General features: G+C 42.1%; 1 protein-coding gene across 7 annotated transcripts in view; it reads left to right on the top strand.

The window, feature by feature from the left end:
- Positions 1 to 21,742, top strand: part of ULK2 (unc-51 like autophagy activating kinase 2) — a 71,994-nt gene that overhangs the window by 6,703 nt on the left and 43,549 nt on the right. For all 7 annotated transcript variants that reach the window (XR_012499345.1, XM_074342049.1, XM_074342048.1 and 4 more), the window contains exons 4-12: positions 5,987 to 6,019; positions 6,350 to 6,386; positions 10,329 to 10,502; positions 11,454 to 11,527; positions 13,238 to 13,339; positions 14,809 to 14,867; positions 16,230 to 16,312; positions 19,492 to 19,539; positions 19,869 to 19,957. Coding sequence is in view for 6 of the 7 variants with exons in the window: in XM_074342049.1 (XP_074198150.1) it covers positions 5,987 to 6,019; positions 6,350 to 6,386; positions 10,329 to 10,502; positions 11,454 to 11,527; positions 13,238 to 13,339; positions 14,809 to 14,867; positions 16,230 to 16,312; positions 19,492 to 19,539; positions 19,869 to 19,957 (699 nt within the window). In the remaining variant the exon portion in view is untranslated. The remainder of the gene's footprint in view (positions 1 to 5,986; positions 6,020 to 6,349; positions 6,387 to 10,328; positions 10,503 to 11,453; positions 11,528 to 13,237; positions 13,340 to 14,808; positions 14,868 to 16,229; positions 16,313 to 19,491; positions 19,540 to 19,868; positions 19,958 to 21,742) is intronic.

The raw sequence follows: 21,742 nt of genomic DNA, 5'->3' as shown, positions 1-21,742 counted from the left end.
TCAACGCATTGCCAATGAAGCTTTCTTTAGCTGCCCTAAATAAAACTGCAGCCCCTCCCCAGCACTGTCTATCCTCCTTTCCTACTTTTCTTCCAAAGCACCTGTCACCCTCTAACATGCTCTGTATACTTACTTCACTTATTATCTCTCTCCTGACCCTTCCCTCTGAGAATTTAAGCTTAGAGAACAGGGCGTGTAACTCTGTTGGCTTACTGCTATATCCTCAGTGCCTAGAACAGTGTCTTGTATATAGAAGGTAGTTAAATATTTCAATGAGATGAGACATCTGTCACCATTAGAAGTACATATGCTTTTACTAAGCAGCCCAGACTCCTGGGCATCTATCCCGTAGCCATAAATGCATGAGAAGTAGGATAGATGTCCCAGAACCAATGCAGCATTGCTTAGAATGGGCAAAGCTGGAGACCAGAGAACGTCCCTCACTAAGGGAGTGGCTCAGTAAATGGCAATGTGGTCACACTGTGACGTATCACATTATTAAAAAGAGTTATCTATGTGCAGTTGACTTGGAGGGGTTTCTTTAGTGTATTATTGAATGAGGAAAGCAAGAGTCAAACATTTATATATGACATCCCATTTTTTCAAAGTAAAATGTGTGTGTGTTTACCTTATGATTGTATGAGTAGGAGAAAGGCTTGGAAGTACACATTGGCTGCTTGGAGAGGTGAAGATAATTGAGCAGAAAGATGGAAATGAATTATATTAAAATTAAACTCGCAGGCTTCCTTTGGGTGTGACTGTAAAGAGCTGCATGAGAGCGCTGGCGCGCTAGTGGGGCTTCTTTCAGACTGAAGTGACTCTTTAACTTCCTTCCTTCAGATTTTAATGTGATCGAGTTTTTGCAGTAGGCACTTTTTTTATATACTCAAGAAAAAAAAAGCTTTCTTTCTGAGGGGAAGAGGGAGAACCCAGCTTAGCTTGCTTGCATTCTGCAGCCTTTGGGCAGGCTTCTGATTATTAGCATTCCGGGCATTTCCATGCCAGTTAGGGAGAACATATGCAGGGCATTAGACCGAACAGTTACGGTTGGAGAAAAGGGGATTCTCCATTATAAAGGAAAGGGTGTAGGAGCTTGTGAAAGTATGTTAAAACACTGGCTGCTTTGGGGAAAGTGGGCAAGGTTGGCTATGGGGTCACCACGTTGCAGGTGTTTGGGTGGGTGATGTCACCAGAGGAGTTGGAAAGGCGTGGACAGGTTGGCGAGATGGTTAGGAGATAGGGTTGTTAGGACTTGGGTACGTGAGCTGTAGCAGGTGAAGAAGAGGGAGTCACAGTTGGCAGCTCTTTGTCGTATTTTATTTTAGCCTCTTTTTGATACATGGAAGTTCTTACATAGTAAAATGTTCCCATCTGTTTTTGAATGACCTCTAGGTTTCGTATCATGTTAAATGTTTCTCCACCTCGAGATTATACAAATGATCCTCCACGTTTTCTTCTAGTACTTAGGAGTTTTCGATATTTACATCTTTGATCTCTGCAATTTATTGATGTGCGAAAGAGTGATATAGTGACTGAGGTTTTTTCCCGGAAAGTTATCCCAAGCTTTTCCCTGGTTTTGAGTATAACTGTAGAAGAGGATGCTGTCTTCTTCAGGACTGTTTAAAAGAGTTAGGACTTTAACAATGTGAAGAATTATGGGTAAATCAGGTTCAGATTAAGTGGGTACTTAGTTATCAGCTTAGAAATTTATTGGAAGTGAGTGTTGCGTTCCAGTGTATGTTTTTTCCAGCACCACGAAGCTGTTAACCCAATTCTGGCACTCCCTGTAGTTAGCATTAGATCCCACAGGTTAAGGGCTCAATCCCACAAGACTGTCTCCCACCCTGTCCAGACACTAACTGAAAATTCAGGTTGTTACCGGTGCTTGTGGCCAATCTTCTAGATAGACCATAGATGTACTATAGATTGGCTATAGATCTGCATTTCTCAGGCCCTCCTTCTACAGCGTCTCAAAGAACTCAGAGAAACATGTCACTCACCGGATTACCAGTTTATTGTAAAAGGATATAGCACAGGAACAGCCAGGTGAAGAGATGCTCAGGGCAGGGTATGCTCTCTGGGTGTGCCACTCAGCAAATCTCATCGTGCTCACAATCACAGAGGCTCTTGGAAGCTGTCCTTTTGGGTTTTTGCAGAGGCTTCATTACATGGGCGAGACTAAGTCGTTGGCTGCTGATGACTAACTCAGCCTCTAGCCTGTCTCCCCACTCCAGAGATCAGGGCTTGGGTCTGAAAGTTCCAACCCTCTAATCACAAGGTTGGTCCCCCTGGCCACCAGCTCCTGTCCTTACATGGCCTAGGGTCTTTCCAAAAGTCACCTCATTAGCGTAAGAGACCTTGATCATTCTCAGGAAATCCCAAAGGCCTAGGAGCTCTGTGCCAGGAAGAGGAACATAGACCACATATGTATTCCGTATTATAAACCTCAGCATTATGTATGTGTTCGGAATGTTTTGGAAACCTTTTGTTTAATTAGTATTAATGAGATAAGGATTAAGGAAAAGTTTTCTGCAGTCCCTCGTTGGTTTGTGTCAGGTCAGTGAGCTAGAACTGGCTTCCATGGATTGTACTTTGCGTCTCTGTTTTTCAGAGTGTGATCTAAGAGGAAGAGTCCTCATGGGAGTAAGGAAACTGTTTCTGTCAGTCTCCTTTTACAGTGTCAGTCAAGCCGCTTTTTCCTTGTTAACAGCACCTCTCTGTAAAGCGGGGATGTCCACCCGGCCCTGTTTACTCCCAGGATGCTGTGAGGCTCTCGGACCAGGTGACCCCAAGGGGAGCGAGTCTTGGGACCGCAGGAATGGTGTTTCTTTCCTCTTTCCTGAGGGGTAGAGAACAGATCAGGAAAAGTAGCAGAGAAATGTGAGGTCTGGGTCTGAGGAGCCAGAAAATTTTCTTTCTCTTGCTATTTACTTAATCATCTTTAATAATCTCTCTTTCTCTTACTGTTTGCTTAACTCTTTTATTATTTTGTATTTCTCCACTTCTGCTTCTTTGAATTCTGCTGAAGAGAACTATCTACTCATATTATCTGACTTACAAAATTCACTTTACACTTATTATTTTTTAAAATACGAAAGTAACAAGCTCTCAGTGGAAAAACAGTTCCAATGATCTAACAGTGTGTACAGATACACCCTCTTCTGATGCCTCTGTTTCCTTTTTCCGGAAGTTGTGTGTCCTTCAAAACTTAATTTTTTAATGCATATATGTGTGTGTTTGCATACAGTCAACTTACTTTTGAAAGCAAACACTCTTTTTTAATTGGCCCTGTGTTGAGGGCATCTTTTCAACTTGAGACCTCCTCATAACTTTTTTATTTTTATTTTTTATTGATTTACCATGTTTCAGATGTACAAGAAAGTGATTCAGTTAATTTATACACATGCACACATACCCACTTTTTCAGATTCTTTTCCGTTCTCCACTGCTTTTTAGAGAATAGGTTTTTTATCTTAGGTGATAAGGACTTTGAGTAGGGAAACCCACTATGTTTAGCTTCGCTGGTGGACGTGCTGGGGAGTCAGTTGAGGATGTCTCGATTTTAGAAAGGAGAACAAATGTATGTTCAGCTTTGGAAAACCCTCCGTGGTCTGACTCCCAGGTCTGTTGGCCTCACTTTTCATCCTTTCTAACCCTCCAGGTGTCTCTTCGAGTTCTTCCTTGGTGCTCCAGTACCGTTTGAGTTATGATTTGTCTCTAGGTGGCTGATCGGTTTTATTGAGAAGTGGACCTTTTGTCTCCTTTGCTGGCTCTTCCCTGGCTCCTGCGGCTATGCCTGCTCCGGGTTACTCAAGGGCTTCGTTTAAAGGATGGGCTCTGTTTTGAAAAGAGGGCCTTCCTAAGAGAGAATGATTGAGCCTATTGAGATTTTCGTTGCTTTAGAAGTGGACAAAAGAAGGTCCGCCCAAGAAGTCAAGGGTTGAAGTATTTCTGCCTTACTTACTACTTATTGAATGAGTGAATGAACGTGTGGGGAAGCTAAGTGGTTGCACGTACCCCGCCAGGTTGTGGAAACCGAAAGGGAACTGGATCTCATCGTGTTGAGGGAACAGCAGTTCCGTGTCTCCTCGGCCCCCCCTTAGCAGCTGCGCCCTGTCCCTTCTCCTCAGTAGTCAGGATGTGGGGCAGTTTTGTGACTAAACAACACTGGTTCCAGATAACATACTTGTCATTTATACTTGGGAAGAGGAAATTTTTGTTGAATGTTACGTTTAGTGATTTCTCTGTGTTTTTAGGGATGATAGGATAGTTTGGTTTGGATTTGATTAGGTTTTGTGATTATGACTAGTTCCCAGTGGAGATGACTAAATCAGAAATATATTTTTGTTTTTATTTTTTGTTTCTTTTTGGGGGGAGGGTAATTAAGTTTGTTTATTTATATGTTTGTTTATATTTTTGGTGGAGGGACTGGGGATTGAAGCCAGGACCTCGTGCATGCTAAGCACATGCTCTGCCACTGAGCTACACACACCCCCATTTTTATTTATGATAAAAGAAAAGAGCATTTACTTCTGGCAGACTTGCCCTTCTAGCCTGCGGGCGCTGCCTGCTCTGCTGCTTTCCTGGCTCCTGGTGGGAGTGTGGGGGGAGGTGAGCCACTATTGAAGCAGGCGGCCTGGCTCTCGTGCACTGGGTCCTGCTGGGGCAGGGAGCAGAAGGCACCGCCGTTCTTCTGAGGGGGTGAGAGGATGGGGCGTGCTGTGTTTTAATTTCTTATCTAGTCCTCTGGAGAAATGGGTGGAGCGAATCACCTAAGTCGCCAAGTTTCTGGCGTGCAGAATTCAGTTCGGGTCCAGACTTTTGGGAACGTGCCGAGTCCTTTGTGGCAGCCCTGCATGCTGCTCCTTGTTGCAGGATGTGCTCTGTCAAGCTGTTGTGAGCCTCCAGCTTTTGTCTCTCATCTGTGTGAACTGATGCTTTTATAAGATCTAGTAAAAATGCAGCGTTATAAACACAGTAACACAATAAAAAAGGACCTATAAACAGATGTCCAGAGTTTTTATTATTAGTTTCAGCAGACATAAAATTACTTTGTCAAATTACTTTAAACCCTTTAAAGTTCTGACTCCTAATTTCTATAATTATCTCATTGTGGCCAGTACAGAATAGTGTGCTGACTGGCACTTGCCCGTGACCTGCACACTGAGGAGCACTGCCCTAGACCTGCCCCTTTTTGCCCTTCCCCTCCTTGTGTTTTCCCATAAGACACCATACCCTTGAATTCGGGGTCTTGGTGAAGCCAAGTGCTACTGGAAGGGTTATCTCTTGAATCACATTTGAACATCGGCTCAAGTTAAGCTGTAGGGAAGCCCAGTTTAAATTTTAATTAACACTATAAAAATTGAAGAAATCAGCCTTTGAATTACTTACGCAGGCAACAGACCTGGAGTTAAAAGAATCTGAGAGACTGGGTAGAATTTCTCAAATCAGTTCCTTAAAATCAATTTGCTACCAAGACATGTGATAAGAAATCTTCCCTTTGCCAGAAATTCCCAAGTAATGTGATTGCCTCCAAATACACATAAAAACAAGAAAAACAAAAGAACTAAGCGTCCTAGAGCATGTATTCCAGAAATCAGATTGTGCATTTAGTGTTGCCAGGGAGGATTTATCAAGTCATTGCTCCAAATCATAAACTTTTCAAACTGGGAGTCCTTCCCTGAGGGCCAGAGAATCTTTTTTTTCACAAGTAGTAAATTTACCATAACCATAACCAAACGCTGAATCTTTCTTTAGTGCTTTCCATGAACAGAATTGAACTTCCTGATAACTATGTTTGTATCATTGAGGATGAGATGTTTATATCGTTGGAGGATTTTAAATTTCACTTCTGAAGGATTTTGTGATTTCACTTTACTTGTTTAAAATGAACATGAGTACTGTTTTTATTAACTATTGTGATTTTTAAATTTTGTGCTTAATTTTTTCTCTAATCTAAATCATATTTAATATGTTTATTTTTCAGGAATTACCCAACTCTGTCTTTCTGGTGATGGAGGTAGGTGGTATACAAGTTCTTGTTTAATTAGCTTCATATTTCTTTTGATTAATATGTACTTTAAAAGTGACTGGGTTATTTGAAAATTTGAATTAATAAAGTTGATTCAGTGATTTAGATCCTACTTTATAAGGAATATAAAATTTTAAAATGTAGATTCTGTAATTCTTTATAATGTAGTTTCTAAAAATGTAGATTCTATAAAATGGTTTGTTTCAGACCAGATTTACATTATATGCAAGTGTACTCTTAATTAAAATTAAATGATAATGGATTGAATTAATCTTAATCAGTATTTTCATTTTAATTACTTTTTCTTTTATATATCAGTATTGCAATGGTGGAGACCTGGCAGATTATTTGCAAGGTAAGTTTTTGTCTTCGCCAGTGTTTAGTATAGTACTGTAGTCTGTTTAATCACCAGTTCCTTCTGAAGTATGCTACCCCTGCTTTCTGTACTTGTATAGAAACAGTCAGTAAATATTTGTGTATTTGTTTGACTGTGGTCACTTTACTGACTGACTCTTGTTTGCTGTGGTCTTGCTTCTCAGCCTTAATTGTGTATGAGTGTTTATGTACGTGTGCCCCTCTCCCACAATGTTTGAGAGGTGGGTCCTCTCCCCAAAAGAGAAAAACCAATAGGCTTTCTCTTCAAAAGACTCTAGTGGCTTGCTATCAGTGAACCTTTGTCCTTTCATTTCTTTCAGAATTAAAAAATAAAACATAATGGAAGACTGTATCTAAGAATGTATTTATTAATGTGAATGATTTTTGTAATTTTTAAAAATGTTCTTAAGGATTAAGGGTAACAAATTATTTTGTGGCACAAAGGTAAGATTTTAGTACTAGATGCTGCTTTGAAATTCTGTATCTGTAAGTATATCCACATAGGATAATAAGCATTCAGATCAGGTTATGTCCCTCAAAAGTATTTTTTTAATGATGTTGGATGAGGCCAGCACCTACTTGCTGGCCCCTTGAAGATGCAAGGGAAACAGACAAAAAGAATAGTAAAAAGTTCATAACCCAGCCTGGAAATAGATCATGGCAACTCATGGTAAAAACATTAAGACATCACCAGGTACACCCACCAAGGGTCTGGACAGCTCACAGAAGAGGAATAGCGTATTTAAAGTGTTCACCTGGTAATCAGAGAGTGCAGTTAAAAATGAGGTTTTAAAAACTTTTCCAGTATAAAATATTGGGGAGATTTCAAAAGCTGTGTAGAGAATGATGTGAAGAATACTTGTATTACTCCTCCCTCCAGGTTAAAAAAGAAATTCCACATAAAGCTGAGGCTCCACGTAGGCCCTTCTGAGGTCCTGCTCCTGTCCCTCCTGCTTGGGGACAACCGTTATCCTGAATTTGGTAGTTTATTCCATGCGTGTGTTTGTATTTTTCCTGAGATTCTTTTTTAACAAATTATGTTAATTTGGTAAAAAGATTCTTCAAAATGTCAATTACTAGTGGAATGCAGAGACAGGCACTTTCTTCACTACGGGTGGGCAGGAGTTGGAGCTCCAAGACACCTTGTTCCACCTTCCAGTCAGTCTCTGAACCTTGAGATGCTTTACGTTGGCAGTGATCCAGATAAAGGCACCTTTCCCCTGTGGTCAGGTTGAGGGCCACCTTATCAGTTTAGAGCCCTCACTGGAATATCAGTTTCCCTCTTTAACAGAAAGACGTAGGCATTGATACGCAGGTGTAGCTGCGACAGCAGTTTTGTCCATGAGGTTGGACACCGTATTTGATGTTCCAGAGCAGCAGTGTTAGCACAGGGGACCAGGAATGAAGGGCTTCCTTGAATGCTGGAGGCAGGCAGGCTGGTTTGAACCGTTCCGTTGTGTAGATCACTTAATTGCTATGTGATTTTGGTCGACTTGGTTAACCTCCCCTGGTCCCTGTCTGCCACTTGAAAAGACGTGTGAAATAAATTTGGTCTTCAGGGAGTTATCTAGAGCGGGACTGTTCCATGTGGTAGCCACTGACCACGCAGGGCTGTTGAGCTCTTGAAATGTGGCTAGTCTGAATTGAGAAGTTCTGTGGTGGAGAACATACTTTGGATTTTGAACGCTTCATAGGAAGAAAAGAATGAGTATATCTCATTAGGCTTTTTATATTGATTACAAGTTGAAATAATATTTCAAAAGTATTAGGTTAAATATATAATATTAATTTTACCTGTTTCTTTTCACTTTTTAAAATGTAAACTATCAGAAAATTTAAAGTACATTCGTGGCTCACGTTGTATTTCTGTTGGAGAGCACTGGTCTGGAAGATCTGGAACGTCCAGTCCTGAAGGTCCAATGCCCTTATATCACAGCTCGATTGTTTAGTTCTCTTATCTGCTTTGGTAAACACAGTGCTTTTCACATTTTCAAAAAATGGAAAACATTCTATTAATAGCAAGTTTAAAATAAAATCTAAATTAGTTGGTAGGTTGTATTTTGGCATTAATTGCAGCAGACACACTGAGTGTGGCAGCTACAGCTGAGCCAGCCCACTTGTTCATTCATTTGAACAAGTTTTGATGGTAGCTATGCCTTTAAAATATTAAGTTTTTAACTTGAAAATTTCAGTTTATGGGATTGTGTTGAGCATACATCCCGTGTTCATAGAAACGTGAATTTTTACTACAGTTTGTATCCAGAAACAGCCTAAACTAGATCATTACTTTTCTCCACAGGAACAATGTTAGAGTTTGGACTCTGAATCAGATAAACTCTGTTCTGTTCAGTTCAGTAGTGTGTCGTAGGGCAAGGCTGCAAATTCTAAGTGACTGCAGTCATTTAAAGTAGCAAAACTTTTGAACCCTAGGATGAAAATGCAAATGAATGAAATGGAGAAAACACATTATCCACTTGATCCGTATTATCCATATCAATGGAATTTAAGTAAAGCATTGCAAAAATAAAGGTTTAGTTTTATTGATTTGACCCACCTGCTAATGTGCAGGAATTTGTGTTGCCATCTGCAAGAAAGTGGATCTGCAAGAACATAAGTATACTCCAGAGTTAGATGATGCTCACTCATTTCCAGGGGTAGGATTATGAAAGAGTTCGCTTTTTATATGTTTTAGTGTGTTCGGATTTTTTTTTTTACAGTGAGCATCAGGAAAAGAACCTCAAAGAATTTTAAAAAAGGGAATCAGTTAAGAATAGACCTCACATAAGAAAGTATTTGATAATTTTTAAACCATGGGAGTTAGTTTATTTGACGATGTTAAGGACATAAAATGTCACTTCATGGTCGTTAAAATGATTTTAAAACTATAGTATTTCACCTGTTCCAACTGATGATGTTATTTCTGTCTGTCTTAATCTTAATTGCATTTGAAAAGATTATAAAGAGCATATTCTAGAGTTGTTTGGGCAGAAGTGTGTTCACAAAGGATTTAAATGGGGTCATGGATATTAAGTCCCTAATGTAGAGTCAAGATTTTTAGATCCATTGGAATAAAATGTACACTGTGTATATATACTGAGTACTAATTATGTACCAGGCCTTTTAGTAAGGTCTTTATTAAATGTGCTGTCTTGTGATTAGTCTATTTTCAGCTTTTCATAGTTGAGGAGTGGGCTCAGAGGGGTCATCTTCCAGGGTCACACAGTAGGTGGGTGCAGGAGCTGGGGTTTAAACAAAGGCAGCCTGACCACAGACCCAGCTCTGTTGACCATTGCAGGCCCTGGTGCGCACGTAGGCACACTGCTGCTCACTGAGCAACGGCCACCCTCGAGTTGTGCTCCTGCTGCCTCTGTGTTGGTGGGCACATGTCTTCTTAACAGGTGTCTTTGGTCAGGAGAGATGCTGTGGAGGACAGAGTGGGGAGATTAAAGGAGACAGTGTTGGACCACGGACCCCTGACATGTCTAGGTGGTGGCATTGCCCTAGTCGTGCCAGCCAAGCATTTCACCTGTTTTTAATTTGTGCTCAGGTAACAGTTGGACCTTTATCCCTGGTATTTGACTGTGAAGAGGACTTATTTTTGGCTTGTAGAGGAGACTCACATTTGTGGAGCACCTGTGTGCTCATTCTTGCCAGTAAAAATGGGAAAGGAAAACCAAAAAGGAACACAAGTGAAAACAAAAGATGCCCATGTAAATCCATTCTCTTTACAACAGATTGGTTAAAAATTTTGAGATATCTGGTATCTTTTCATAGACTTAAATTGTTAGAAACAATGAAAAAATACGAATCCCAGTTCCTTACTCCCTCCATGTTCTCCTTCACAACTCGCTTCTGTTGCTGGAATACACAGGTGATACTTGGCTATGCATGTTAAATGTTTGTGTGGCTCCTCTCCCGCCAGCTAAAGGAACTCTCAGCGAAGACACCATCAGAGTGTTCCTGCATCAGATCGCCTCTGCCATGCGGGTCCTGCACAGCAAGGGCGTCATCCACAGGGATCTCAAACCGCAGAACATCTTGCTGTCTTACGCCAATCGCAGGAAGTCAAGTGTCAGTGGTATTCGCATCAAAATAGGTAAATGGCCATGTATCATTTCATGCAAAGAACGTTTTTGAGACTGTATTTTTAGATAATTTTAGTTCAGCTTTGTTAGAATGATGAGTTTTGTTGATAGGCTTTTGACATTTTTATTGAGTTCGGGAGGTACATATGGATATGGGAACCCTTTACATTACTGGCGGCAGGTGCTAAATTTCAGACAGGGCCAAAGGGCTCCTGCTAGGTACTCTGGCTTGAATCGCAGCGGGAAAGCCTGCTGCTCCTCCTCGGAGGGAGGTAATGTGTTACGGATGCTGGCAACAAATTAATAACCCTTATTCTTTACAGCTTATAGGGGTAGAGGTAATAGCTCTGTGGTGGACCGCATGCTTAGCGTGCACGACGTCCTGGGTTCAGTCCCCAGTACTGCCACACACACAAAAATACAGTTTATGGGGTTTTAACATGAGGGATCTGAGAGATTATGTTGTTCAGGATTCTTATTCAGCAGTTTTTTTTAGAGCTTTCAAGATTATTTGAAACAGGTTGTAATGCTAGATTTTTTTAAAGCTCTTCTCTTGGTAGAAAAATAAGTTTTTAGCAGTATTTTAAGAAATCTCTGATATTATATAGGTTACATTTGGTATCCAGAGGAGGACAAAAACAGTTCAGATTCTATAGCTGATATTGATGTTTAATGAGAGCAGTATTCATGAATCATTTATTGTAATTAGCATTGTCTCTTGCAAAGCTTGGCTCTCCCATCTTGGTTATGGAGCTGGCAGAGCAGTGCCTTGTGATCACTGCTATTTCTCAGCTTGTTGATGTTGAAGTAGCTACTTTTTTCTTTGGTAGACAGTCTTATTCAATAAGCTTTAATTTCTCACAGTTCTTTTGTGCTCTCTTATATCTTAAAGAATCGTATAATCTGTGTTAAATGTGAGCAAAGGTATCATTTTCTTTTCTCCTTTTTATTTTGTGAAATAGCGGATTTTGGTTTTGCTCGTTACCTACATAGTAACATGATGGCTGCAACACTGTGTGGGTCTCCAATGTACATGGTGAGTAGGTGTGTGCGTCCTCATGTGTGTAGGGTACAGCGCTGTAAGCATTGGGATTTAAATATAGTGCCTGTTTCCAAGTAAGATGTGATTTTATATCTAGACTGAATTATTAGGAGCATTAATCTTACTGATACAGACATCTTTCAGTTTAGCACAGTGGACTGTAAAAGTCATCTTTGCCCATTGGCATTTATTTTTTAAATGATTAGTTGTTAGGGTAGAAATCCCCTCTTAGATCACACTGAAAATAGACAGTGTTGCAGTGTGGTCGTGCTGTACCTGATGTGTGATCTTAGGAGTATGTGAAAAAACTTTGGGGGTCACCTCTTCAGCTATAGGATGTGGTCACCTGTTGCGTGTTGTTTCTTTTAACAAGATACCTGTATTGTAGAAGTTTTCCATCAGTGCCTTAAAGGCTGAACAATCTTCGTTTTCCCCTTTATCCTCTCATATGGATATTATCAGGTGTGATAGGGTGAGGCTGTGCAACTTCTGAACTAATGCCAAGTATTAGGCCTGTAAATATCTTAATTCTGGAACTTCAGAACCCTGCAAATTGAATAAATGTAACTACTTCAATTTTAAGATTACAATGGGTTTATATTCAAGCAGAATTTCCTCTAGTCTAAACTCAACTTAGAGATCAAGGCTAGTAATCAAAGTTCAGAGTTTTTCTGTTCCATTAGATTTACTTTTTCTTCTTTTTTCTTTTCCTTCAGGAGAAGGAAGGATGTATTAATTGCAGCGAGTAGTGGGGAACACTGGGGGTCTTTCCCAAAGCAGTGTCTCCCGGATTGATGTTTCTTCATCATAATTTTTTTGCTTATTTAATAAATGTTATAATTTAGTAGAATTTAAATACTATTTTGCACTTCTTGAATATGAAATTAGTTTAGCCTTGAACTAATAGCCTTGAGGATAGAATGTTTGGGCTGGTTAGTAAAGGAAATTGATACAGTAAGAAGCAAGGGACAATAAATAAAAATGTTATGCCTGGAAAATAAAGTTTTACTGTCTTTAAGGACATTTGACATTTCTATCTAATGATTGTCTTGACTGATGGTGTTTTTTAAAAGCATCTCATGAGAAGTGGGAAAATACTTGTAATAAAGCAACAGAAATTTTTTTTCTGCTTTTAAGACAGTTTTTATTATTGTGTTCTGCATAATAGATTTTCCATTATTTTGAATGTTTTCTAATGACAGAAAAATGAATAATATAGCAAACACTCATGGACTCACCATTTTTAGAAAGTAATCATTTTGCCATGTTTGCTTTAATTTTTTTTTTTTAAGAAAGAAATAATGTTCCAGAGACAGTCCCGCGTGCCTTTTGTAGTCCCTCTCCCGTTTCCCTCTCCTCCTCTCATGCTCTGGACGTAATCTCTGTCCTGTAATTGGTGTGTATTTGCCTTTATTATTATTTTAATACTCTTTCTGTATTTTATGTGTCCATAATATTATACAGAAATGCTGGTTTCTAAGCTCACTTCTTTTCATGCAGCGTTGCTTTTGAAATTTGCAGTATATCTCAGTGTAAGGATGCAGTTCTGTCTTTGTTGCAGTATCGTTTGATTTGGGCACCATCACAGTGTGTGGTTTTTATTTTGGTAGTTCTGGGAGGAGTGTGACCTTTTCCAGTTGATTAACACGTGCGTATGAATTATGTAAATGACGTAACGCCGTGCCCTGAACTGTCCCACCCCAGGCCCCGGAGGTTATTATGTCTCAGCACTACGACGCCAAGGCTGACTTGTGGAGCATCGGGACAGTGATATATCAGTGCCTCGTGGGAAAACCACCTTTTCAGGTACCTCCGTTTTTTTCTCATGTGCTCAGTCTGGGGACAGTCCCCTTTGACCTATAAAACTGGGAATGCAGTTGACCCTTGAACAATGTCGGGGTTAGGGGCACAGTGTAACTTTACGTCCACAGATTCAGCCAACTTCAGATCCTGTGTATGTGTTTATTGAAAAAATCCTCAAACAAGTGGACCCACACAGTTCAAATCCGTGTTGTCCAAGGGTCACTTGTACTTTGAAGGCAGTGGTTTTGGTTCCTTTGTGATTTATTCTGATTTTGCTAATAGGCCAGAACATCTTTTGCTTTGCCATTGTTATCTGCCTCCCTTGGTAGTTGGACCTGGCACGCAGGCCCGTTAGGGTTTCCAGGCTGGTGGCAGCCAGCGAGGCTCAGGGTAACAAGCCGGTGGGGAACAGGTGTGAATGGTGGCGTCGGCGCTTCCTGCTCAGCCAGGTCTTGGGGACGTGGAGTCCAAGTGAGGGCTGGGGCTGGCCTGGGAGCGTCCCTGGGGACTGCGTCCAGCTCTGCGCCTGTCACTGCTGGATGAGAGAGCTAATTGTTCGGGCGTTACGGGAACTATTTTCAGTAGTCTTCCTCTCCCAGACATCCTGTCAAGAAGAGGCCTTCTAGAATAGAATCATGGTGATTCCTCTCGGGTTCATACTGCCCAGCTAGAGAGAGGTTTTTTAGTCTTTTATTTTTTATTGAAGTATAGTAGATTTACAAGGTTTCAGGTGTACAGCAAAGGGATTTGGTTGTACCCATACATGCACACACATACTCTTTTTCAGACTCTTTTCCATTGTAGGTTATGACAAGATACTGAATATAGTTCCCTATGCTGTACAGTAGGTCCTTGTTTATCTAATTTGTATATGGTAGCTTGTATCTAAACCCAAATCCCCGATTTATTTCTTCCCCTGACCCCTTTCCCCACAAAGAAGTTTTTTGAATCTGAAAACTAAAATAGCAAAATTACTTCCCCAAAATGGTATTAAAAAAAAATTGGTGACACTCCCAGATGAAACAGTTTCCCGATCTGGTTTGGATGTAGAGGCAGCTTCACTAATTCCGCAGCTCTGACTGCGTGCTGCTTGTGACTAGGACGGGGGACTGAGAAGTAGCAGTGATCCTAGTTTTCTTCTTTGAATCCCCCGAAGGTAAAATACACCATGATTTTACATAATAAAAATAGACCTGTTGGGTAGGCTGTGTGACCTCCAGAAGAGTGGCTCTTTCCTAATTTTCAGGCCTGTCTGGGAGTCTGACCTCAGGAAAGATGCATTTGGCCCAGATGTGCAGAATTCGCACACAGGTGGTGTAGGTTCCGGTGGGCATCTGTGGCTCCCACAGCAGGCCCTGGCTCCCGAGTTCAGAGTCTGTGTTCTGTAGCAGGAACATGAACGTCGAGCAAATGATTTGGAATTTTTGCCCCTGGTTGTTTAGGAAATTAAACCTTTTTTTTTTTTTAAACAGGCCAATAGTCCTCAAGACCTAAGGATGTTTTATGAAAAAAACAGGAACTTAATGCCTAGGTATGTCTTTTCATTACACTGGATTTTACTATTTGTCAATACGGTGTTATTTATTTGAATCCTGTGCATTTTATCTATTTCTTTTGTTGAATCTTTTTTCAGTTGACAGGAAATTCATTATAACTGGAAGTTAGAAAATTACTAGTGCATCATAGAGGCCGGTGTGCCGTACCATTTTCTTTCTTTTTAAAGATGTTAAGTATATTTAAAAGAAAAAACTACAGAAGTTAAGTGTGTTCTTTGAGGGGCGGGAGATGCAGAGTAGATGGGATGAAGCAGGAGATAGATCCCCAGGCTCACTAGGGATGGCAAGAGCTTGCTGTGTATTTTTCAATATCTGTTTTGTGTGAGTTCTTCTAATACTTTTGAGTGATTGTACATTTATACACACACGAGTTCAGGGCAGACTGCTCTGCGAATTGTTGTGCAGCTCTTTCTCTCTGCAGTGTAGCATGGACGCTGTTCGGAGGCAGTGTGCAGAGAACTCCTGCAGCCTTTTACGAGGCTGCAGAGAGTCCCAAAGTTAGGTGCATCGTGTTTTGTTTAATCAGTAAACAGATCCCTGTGTTCGTTGTTTTGGGTACTACAGACAGGCTTTAGTGGAGAGACTGTGTGTGTGTATACACACGTTCGTGCGTTTCTGCCGGATGGACTCCTAGCCGTGGTATTGCTGGGCTGAAGGATACACCCCCCCCAAGATGGACTGTCCCTGTTCGCACAGCAGAGCAAGAGAGTGCTCCTTCCCCCATTCTCACCATCGTGGGCTGTTAGCAGTCTTGATGCCTCACAGAAAGGGCCCATTAGCCATTAATTTAACTGGCATTTTTCTCCTTGCCGGTGAGGTTGGTTTCTTATTTGTTAAATGTCCTTTTATAGTTTTTATTCTGTGAACTGTGTATTCCTGTTACTCATTTTTTATTGCCTTGCCCTTTTTTTTTTAAATTGGATTTCAGGAAGCTGTGTTATTTCTCACGTATTTATTTAAGCTCTGCCTTTCCAGGCAGAATTGGAGGTGGCTCTTTTTCTAACAGAATTCTGTAGCAACTATTAGTGCAAGGTTGAAATTGTGTTAAAACTCAAGATTGTGCTTGTGAAGTTCTTTATTCCTACAGCTGTTCCCAGAACAGCAGTAAGAAGCACAAAATGAGAGTCTTCCCAAAGTGGTGCAGCGTTAAAGGCAGTTGCTTAGTGGGGTTTTTTTTTCCCCTTTAAAAAATGAGGCTTTACCATGGTCGTCTTAGTATAAAATGTGGTATTTGTGAAACTGCATATACATTTTCATTTACCATAATGAAGGCAAAAGTCGTGCAGTTAATACATATCAACTCACCACTTAGGTTCTTTTTTTTCTCTTTCCCCCAGCATTCCCAGAGAAACATCACCTTATTTGACTAATCTCCTTTTGGGTTTGCTGCAGAGAAACCAGAAAGATAGAATGGATTTTGGTAAGTAATGTTTCCAAATTTTGTATGCTAATTTCATTTTTGTGTATTCTGAAAAGATTTTTTGAAAGAGATACTATAGAGGTTTCAGAAGAAAATGAATATCAGTTTCACTTTTTTCTTTCTATTTCTTTTTCTTTTTTCTTTCACATATCTTGTAAACTTTTATTCAGTATCTACTGTGTTCCAGATGCAGGGGATAGAGAAGTAAACAAAATCTCAGTCCTCATGATGCGTGTATTCTAGTAGGGGGGGGACAAATTAGAAACTGCAATACATACTGTATTAGGAGGTGATTTATCACCTGTGGGGAAAATGGAGGAGGAGGAGAAATGGGCGTGGAGGGGATTGAGATTTTAAATAAGGTGGTCAGTGAGGCCCTTTCTGACAAATGGCATTTGGACAGAGACCTGGTTGGCAGGTGGAGGTTGTGAGCCCGTGGCTATCTGTGGGAAGAGCGTTCAGGACATGTGAAAGGCCAGTACAAGTGCCCAGAGCCAGGAGATGCCACAGAAGCTGGAGAAGCAGCTGGGAGGCCAGTTAAGACTCGGGCCTTTGCCCAAAGTGTGGGGGGAACCGTTGGAGGGCTTTGAGCAGAGGACTGATATGACCTGATTAGTGTTTTAAAAAGGATCAGTCTGGTTGCTTGTTGAGAGCAGACTGTGGTGAGGGGCACTGGGGTGGGGGTCAGGAGCTGGGCGACAAGCTGGGGCCCCGTGGCCCAGGTGAGAGACTGGGCACAGCAGTGGAGGTGGTGCCGGGAAGTGATTGCACTCCACATCTTTTCGGAGGTGGAGACAACAGCATTTAAGGGTGGATTGGATGTGGGTGTGAGAGAAACAGAAGTCAAAGGTGACGCCAAGACTTTTGGCCTGAGCGCCAGCGGAAGTGGGACTGTCCGTCAGAGATGGAGAGACCTCCTGCCCTAAAGCAGGCCAGCAGGCAGGATTGAGAGTTTAGATTGGACACGCTGCATTTAAGATACCCATTTGACATCTCAGTGTAGATGTCAGAAGGGCACTTGGATTTCAGAAGAGAGGTCTAGGCTGGGGACATATTTGGGGAAGGATCTGGGAGGAAGAAATGGAGGAGAAGCCCCCCAGAATTCTGATAGAAAGAATGATAACTGTAAGATGCGGTTTGGGGAGGGGCAGATCACCACAACTAGGAGGGTGGGCTGTGGGCGGTTCTTGGAGGCCGTGTCTTAGCATTTACGGTTCCCAGGGCGAGAGCTTGTATTGCTGATTCCGAGCCTTTCTCCTTTTATAACATAAGCACTTAAAGCTAAAAATTTGCCTCTAAGTGCTCCAACTTAGCACAGTCTGTCTTCAAGTAATATTTTGCTACTTCATGTGTAATGAAAGAACTTGGAATGCTTAATATTGTAGGGATTGCCCAGTTTTTGAAGGTTTTGAAAGAACATTCCTCCCTGAAACTGGATCTCAGCTCCTCTCTTGGGTCACAGTTTGTTAAGTTATTCTTATCAATCTTACATAAAAACAGCAAGACTTGAAAATAACAGGCCAGAAAAACTGTAAACCATGCTTAATGAAAATGTTTATCAAATTAACCCTCATCCTCAAATTTTTAGGGGAAAAAAGTGATTTTTCCTGTAGTGATAGTTGTAATAATAATAATAGAGATTTGCACAAATTTTTTCCAGAATTTTGGCTTGTTAATGTGTATTATAGAATTTCACATGGGTTTATGGATGAGACATTCTGGGGTTTGAATTCTAGGCCCTCAACTTACTAATTAGCTCTTTGACACTGGGGAGGATACATGACCTCATGTGGGTTAACTTTCTTATACACAAAGGGGATACGGTGCAGGACGTTGGTGAGGACTAGAGCAGGGACTTGACGTCCCAGTAAATGTTCTCAGTGGAGACAGCTCTAGTAGTTTCTGCACAGGGGAAAGATGAGTCTGAATATACCTCTTAAAGCTTTGTAAAGATTGGAATTAAACTTTAGTTCATGTAGTTGGTAAGTATTTTTATCTTTCAGAGGGAGAAATTAAACTGAGAGCTGCTCTGTACCATGAGAAATGTGGGCCAGTAGTGAGACAACACGCGTACAGGTTCACAGTTTCAAGATTATCGGTTGTGTTAAATATTTATATACTTTCCATACCATGACGATGGATTCGGAAGCTCGTTTCTGAGTGTTTGTATTTAGTCAATCTAGTTTATTTTTGTCTTTTCTGTTTCATCCCTTCTATGTGCTTTGTAAAAGTCAGCATAAAAACATCTTGTATATATATAAATTAACTTTTGTTCTAAAAAAGATCTAAGGTAGAAAACTCAGGTCTCTCTTCAGAATCCTCCACACTTCCGTTTCTTAGCAAGTCTCGTGATTGATGCTTACTCTGACTTTGGGTATTTGTTTTGGTGAAACTCGTGGGGTCCTTCCAAGTGTAATTTAGACGAAACCTGAGTTAGGCTCATTCCTGAGCCTGTGTCCCCTGGTCAGCCTGCACGCTAGTGCTGTACCGATCCGTCCACTCCGTGCTACTGAGCAGCGTGCAAGTCAGAGACGCATCGATAAATGAGATGGGCTTCATGGGTTTGTAAAGAAATAATGAAATAAGTTGCAGATACAAGAAAATAAAGATTAAAGGAATGAACTGCCATGTATTCACCTACTTCTTTATCATTATCTAAGTAGCATGTATATTGTGTAGGTTTTATCCTTGGTGGATAGAAATTAAATAATAGTTTCCTTAGAAATGAGAAACTTAGCTATAGGAATACTTTTTCTGGGATAGAGGGCTGGAATTTGATGCACAAATCAGCTGCTGGAGATACCCTGTTAGGACAGGTGACAGCCACTGTTCACAGATGTGCTTGTGGAGGGCCTGGTCCCAGTTCCCCATACGGTTGTCTGCCCGGGGACGGCACATGCCAGGACGCCTCCACCTGACGTCGCCTCGGGGGTGCTGTGTTGGTAATGGACCTTTTGAAAATTCACCTCCATTTAAATTTTTCATTGAGAATTACTTATAACTTGATGATTTTTACAGAGGAGTTATAAAAATAATATGCTTTTACATTTGAAGGAAATGGAGTCTATATAAAGAAGTTAATATTAACTGTGTATGATCTCACGTTGTCTACATGGACAGGGTTAACCTGTCTGCTAATCACATCACTTTAAAGACTGCATTCTCATTTTCCATTACAGAGGCGTTTTTTAGCCATCCTTTTCTTGAGCAAGTTCCGGTAAAAAAATGTGAGTATCACTTTTTATATTTCTACTTGAAGAATAAATACAAGCTTAAGGAAAAAATAGTATTTGGTATTCCTTTTTTATGTACTTCTCAAAATGTCATTGAGCTTTTCTTAAATACTTGTAGTTGTGTTTATTTAATACCAGTTTGTTTTTCCTTCTAAATCTAAGTTGAAATAGTTTCAGTCATTGGTGCACTTTTAGTTTCAGCCATGGTGGCTGTAGGCAGTAGGTGAGGGTCAGCACAAAGCTGTGGGGGTTCGACAGGGTCTCTGGTGGGCAGGTCACGTGACTGCGCTAACCGCGGCCCTCCGCCGCTGTGTCTTCCACAGCCTGCCCGGTCCCTGTGCCTGCGTGCGCCGGCTCTGTGTCTAGAAGCACCTGCGGCAGCTCTCCGCCTTGCCGTTTTGCCTCTCCACCAGTAAGTTCTGGTTTTATTAAAAATCACATTAGAGTCTGTGTTGTTGCACCTGCTCACAGAGCCTGAGGGCATTCGCAGACGGCCGGCCGCGGTGTGGACGCTCCTCTGGTGTGTGGCGTTGGCCGGCGCAGCTGAGGCTGCCGGCAGGAGCGCTTCTGCTGGGCCGCTGGGTCCTGGACGTGGGCCTCTGCTCTCACGGGCTGTGTGAGCCGTCCCCTCTCAGCAGGGAGCACGGCGCGCTCACCTTTCCACGCCCGTGCGGCTGGGGAGAGTGACCCTGTGACAGGGTTGGGTAGTCCGTGTTTCCTGGGTCTGACTGTCACGAACATCAGTCTGGGTATGCATCGCACACAGAATTCCCAGCGGTGGAGGGGTGCCCTGGGCTGGACTTCACTGCCGTAGACCCCCTGCGTCACGGTCGCTGGCCTCAGCCTCTTCCCTCCCCAGGGGTTCCTGCGCTGTGTCCTTCGTGACCATCTTCCCTCCAGTCTCAGTGCTTCTTCCTGGTCGCTTCCGACACGACTTCTTCCTGCTCCTCTCTCCCAGGTTTTACCTCACCCTGTTCTGTGCTTTTCTAGACTTTCCCACCTCTCTCCCCGCCTGAGAGGGTTGTCATAGGCCAGAGTCCAAGGGCTCTTGTGTCAGCCGCTGCGGGCATTTTCCACATCGGCCTGGCAGGGCTGCGCTTCTTGAAGTTTACTGGCAGAAGGGTTGGGGAGCTGTAAAGGGAGGCGACTGTGTGACTAGCAGGTCGAGGCTTCAGAGGATGAGGTGTGGGAGCCTCACTTGCCAAATTAACTAGGACAAGTGACTTAACCTCTCTGAGCCTGTTTCTCATATATGAAGTGAGCATAATTTACCTGCTTCATAGGGGTTTTAAGGATAGATGAGCAAAAGCCCTGCGGTGCCTGGCACATAGTAAACGCTCAGTAAGCTGTAGGCGCTGTTGTTATTACAGTCCAGGGAAACCCAGGAGCCCACAGTTAAAGCAGATGCCAGAGCAGCCTGTTGTAAACAGATGAGTCCTGAAACCTGCAAAAAACCCTTCCTGCACAGCCCTGCAGACTACAACCAAACAGAAAAAGCAGATGGACTAATCAGACTTACGTTACGTTCCCATGAATGGGTAAAACAAAGAGGGAATGTTGCAGATTTCCTGTTCCAGTCTGGAATATAGAAAAACACTGGGCTTACAGTGCCTGGGGAGAGGTGTAGGGAAGTGTACTGATATGGGAAGACTCTAGGCTTTATCTGAAGCCAGGCAGGAGTGGCCTCGGTGCTGGCCCTGCCATGTGCCCACTGTGACTTAGGGCAGGACAGTTCCAGAGTGGATCCTTGGCTTCCTCATCGTCATATAGGTCTGATTAGCCTTTGTTTGGAGCGGGGTAGGTAGTAGCGTGTGGAAGGTGCACCACAGTGAGCACTGGGGAAACTAGCCAGGGTGACCTGCCACACCTGCGCCTGCCACCAGCTGGCACGTGGTACGGGCAGCAGGGACTGCTGGAGAAAGGACAGCGGGGAATGGGGGGGGTCCTGACTGTGGGAACCACGTGGATGGCAGGGTGACCAAGGGATGAGGAAGACACCCTGAGGATCGCTTTGATGGGGGAGCACATTGGGGTTTTTACTGGAGGGCACACATTGAAAAGGAGAGGGAGATGGGGTGAGGCTTGCTGCTGGGAGGAGGGAGGAGACATGTTTAAATGCTCAGAACTTTGGTGGAAAAGCCTCTTTTGAAGGCCTTTATGAAAAGCTAATGCTTGAAGTGGAAATAAAAAGGGAAGT

Source organism: Camelus bactrianus, chromosome 16, assembly GCF_048773025.1.
Source record: "Camelus bactrianus isolate YW-2024 breed Bactrian camel chromosome 16, ASM4877302v1, whole genome shotgun sequence".
Classification (NCBI taxonomy): Eukaryota; Metazoa; Chordata; class Mammalia; order Artiodactyla; family Camelidae; genus Camelus; species Camelus bactrianus.
The sequence above is the reverse complement of the archived record's forward strand: the minus strand, read 5'-3'. Positions and strand labels throughout refer to the sequence as shown.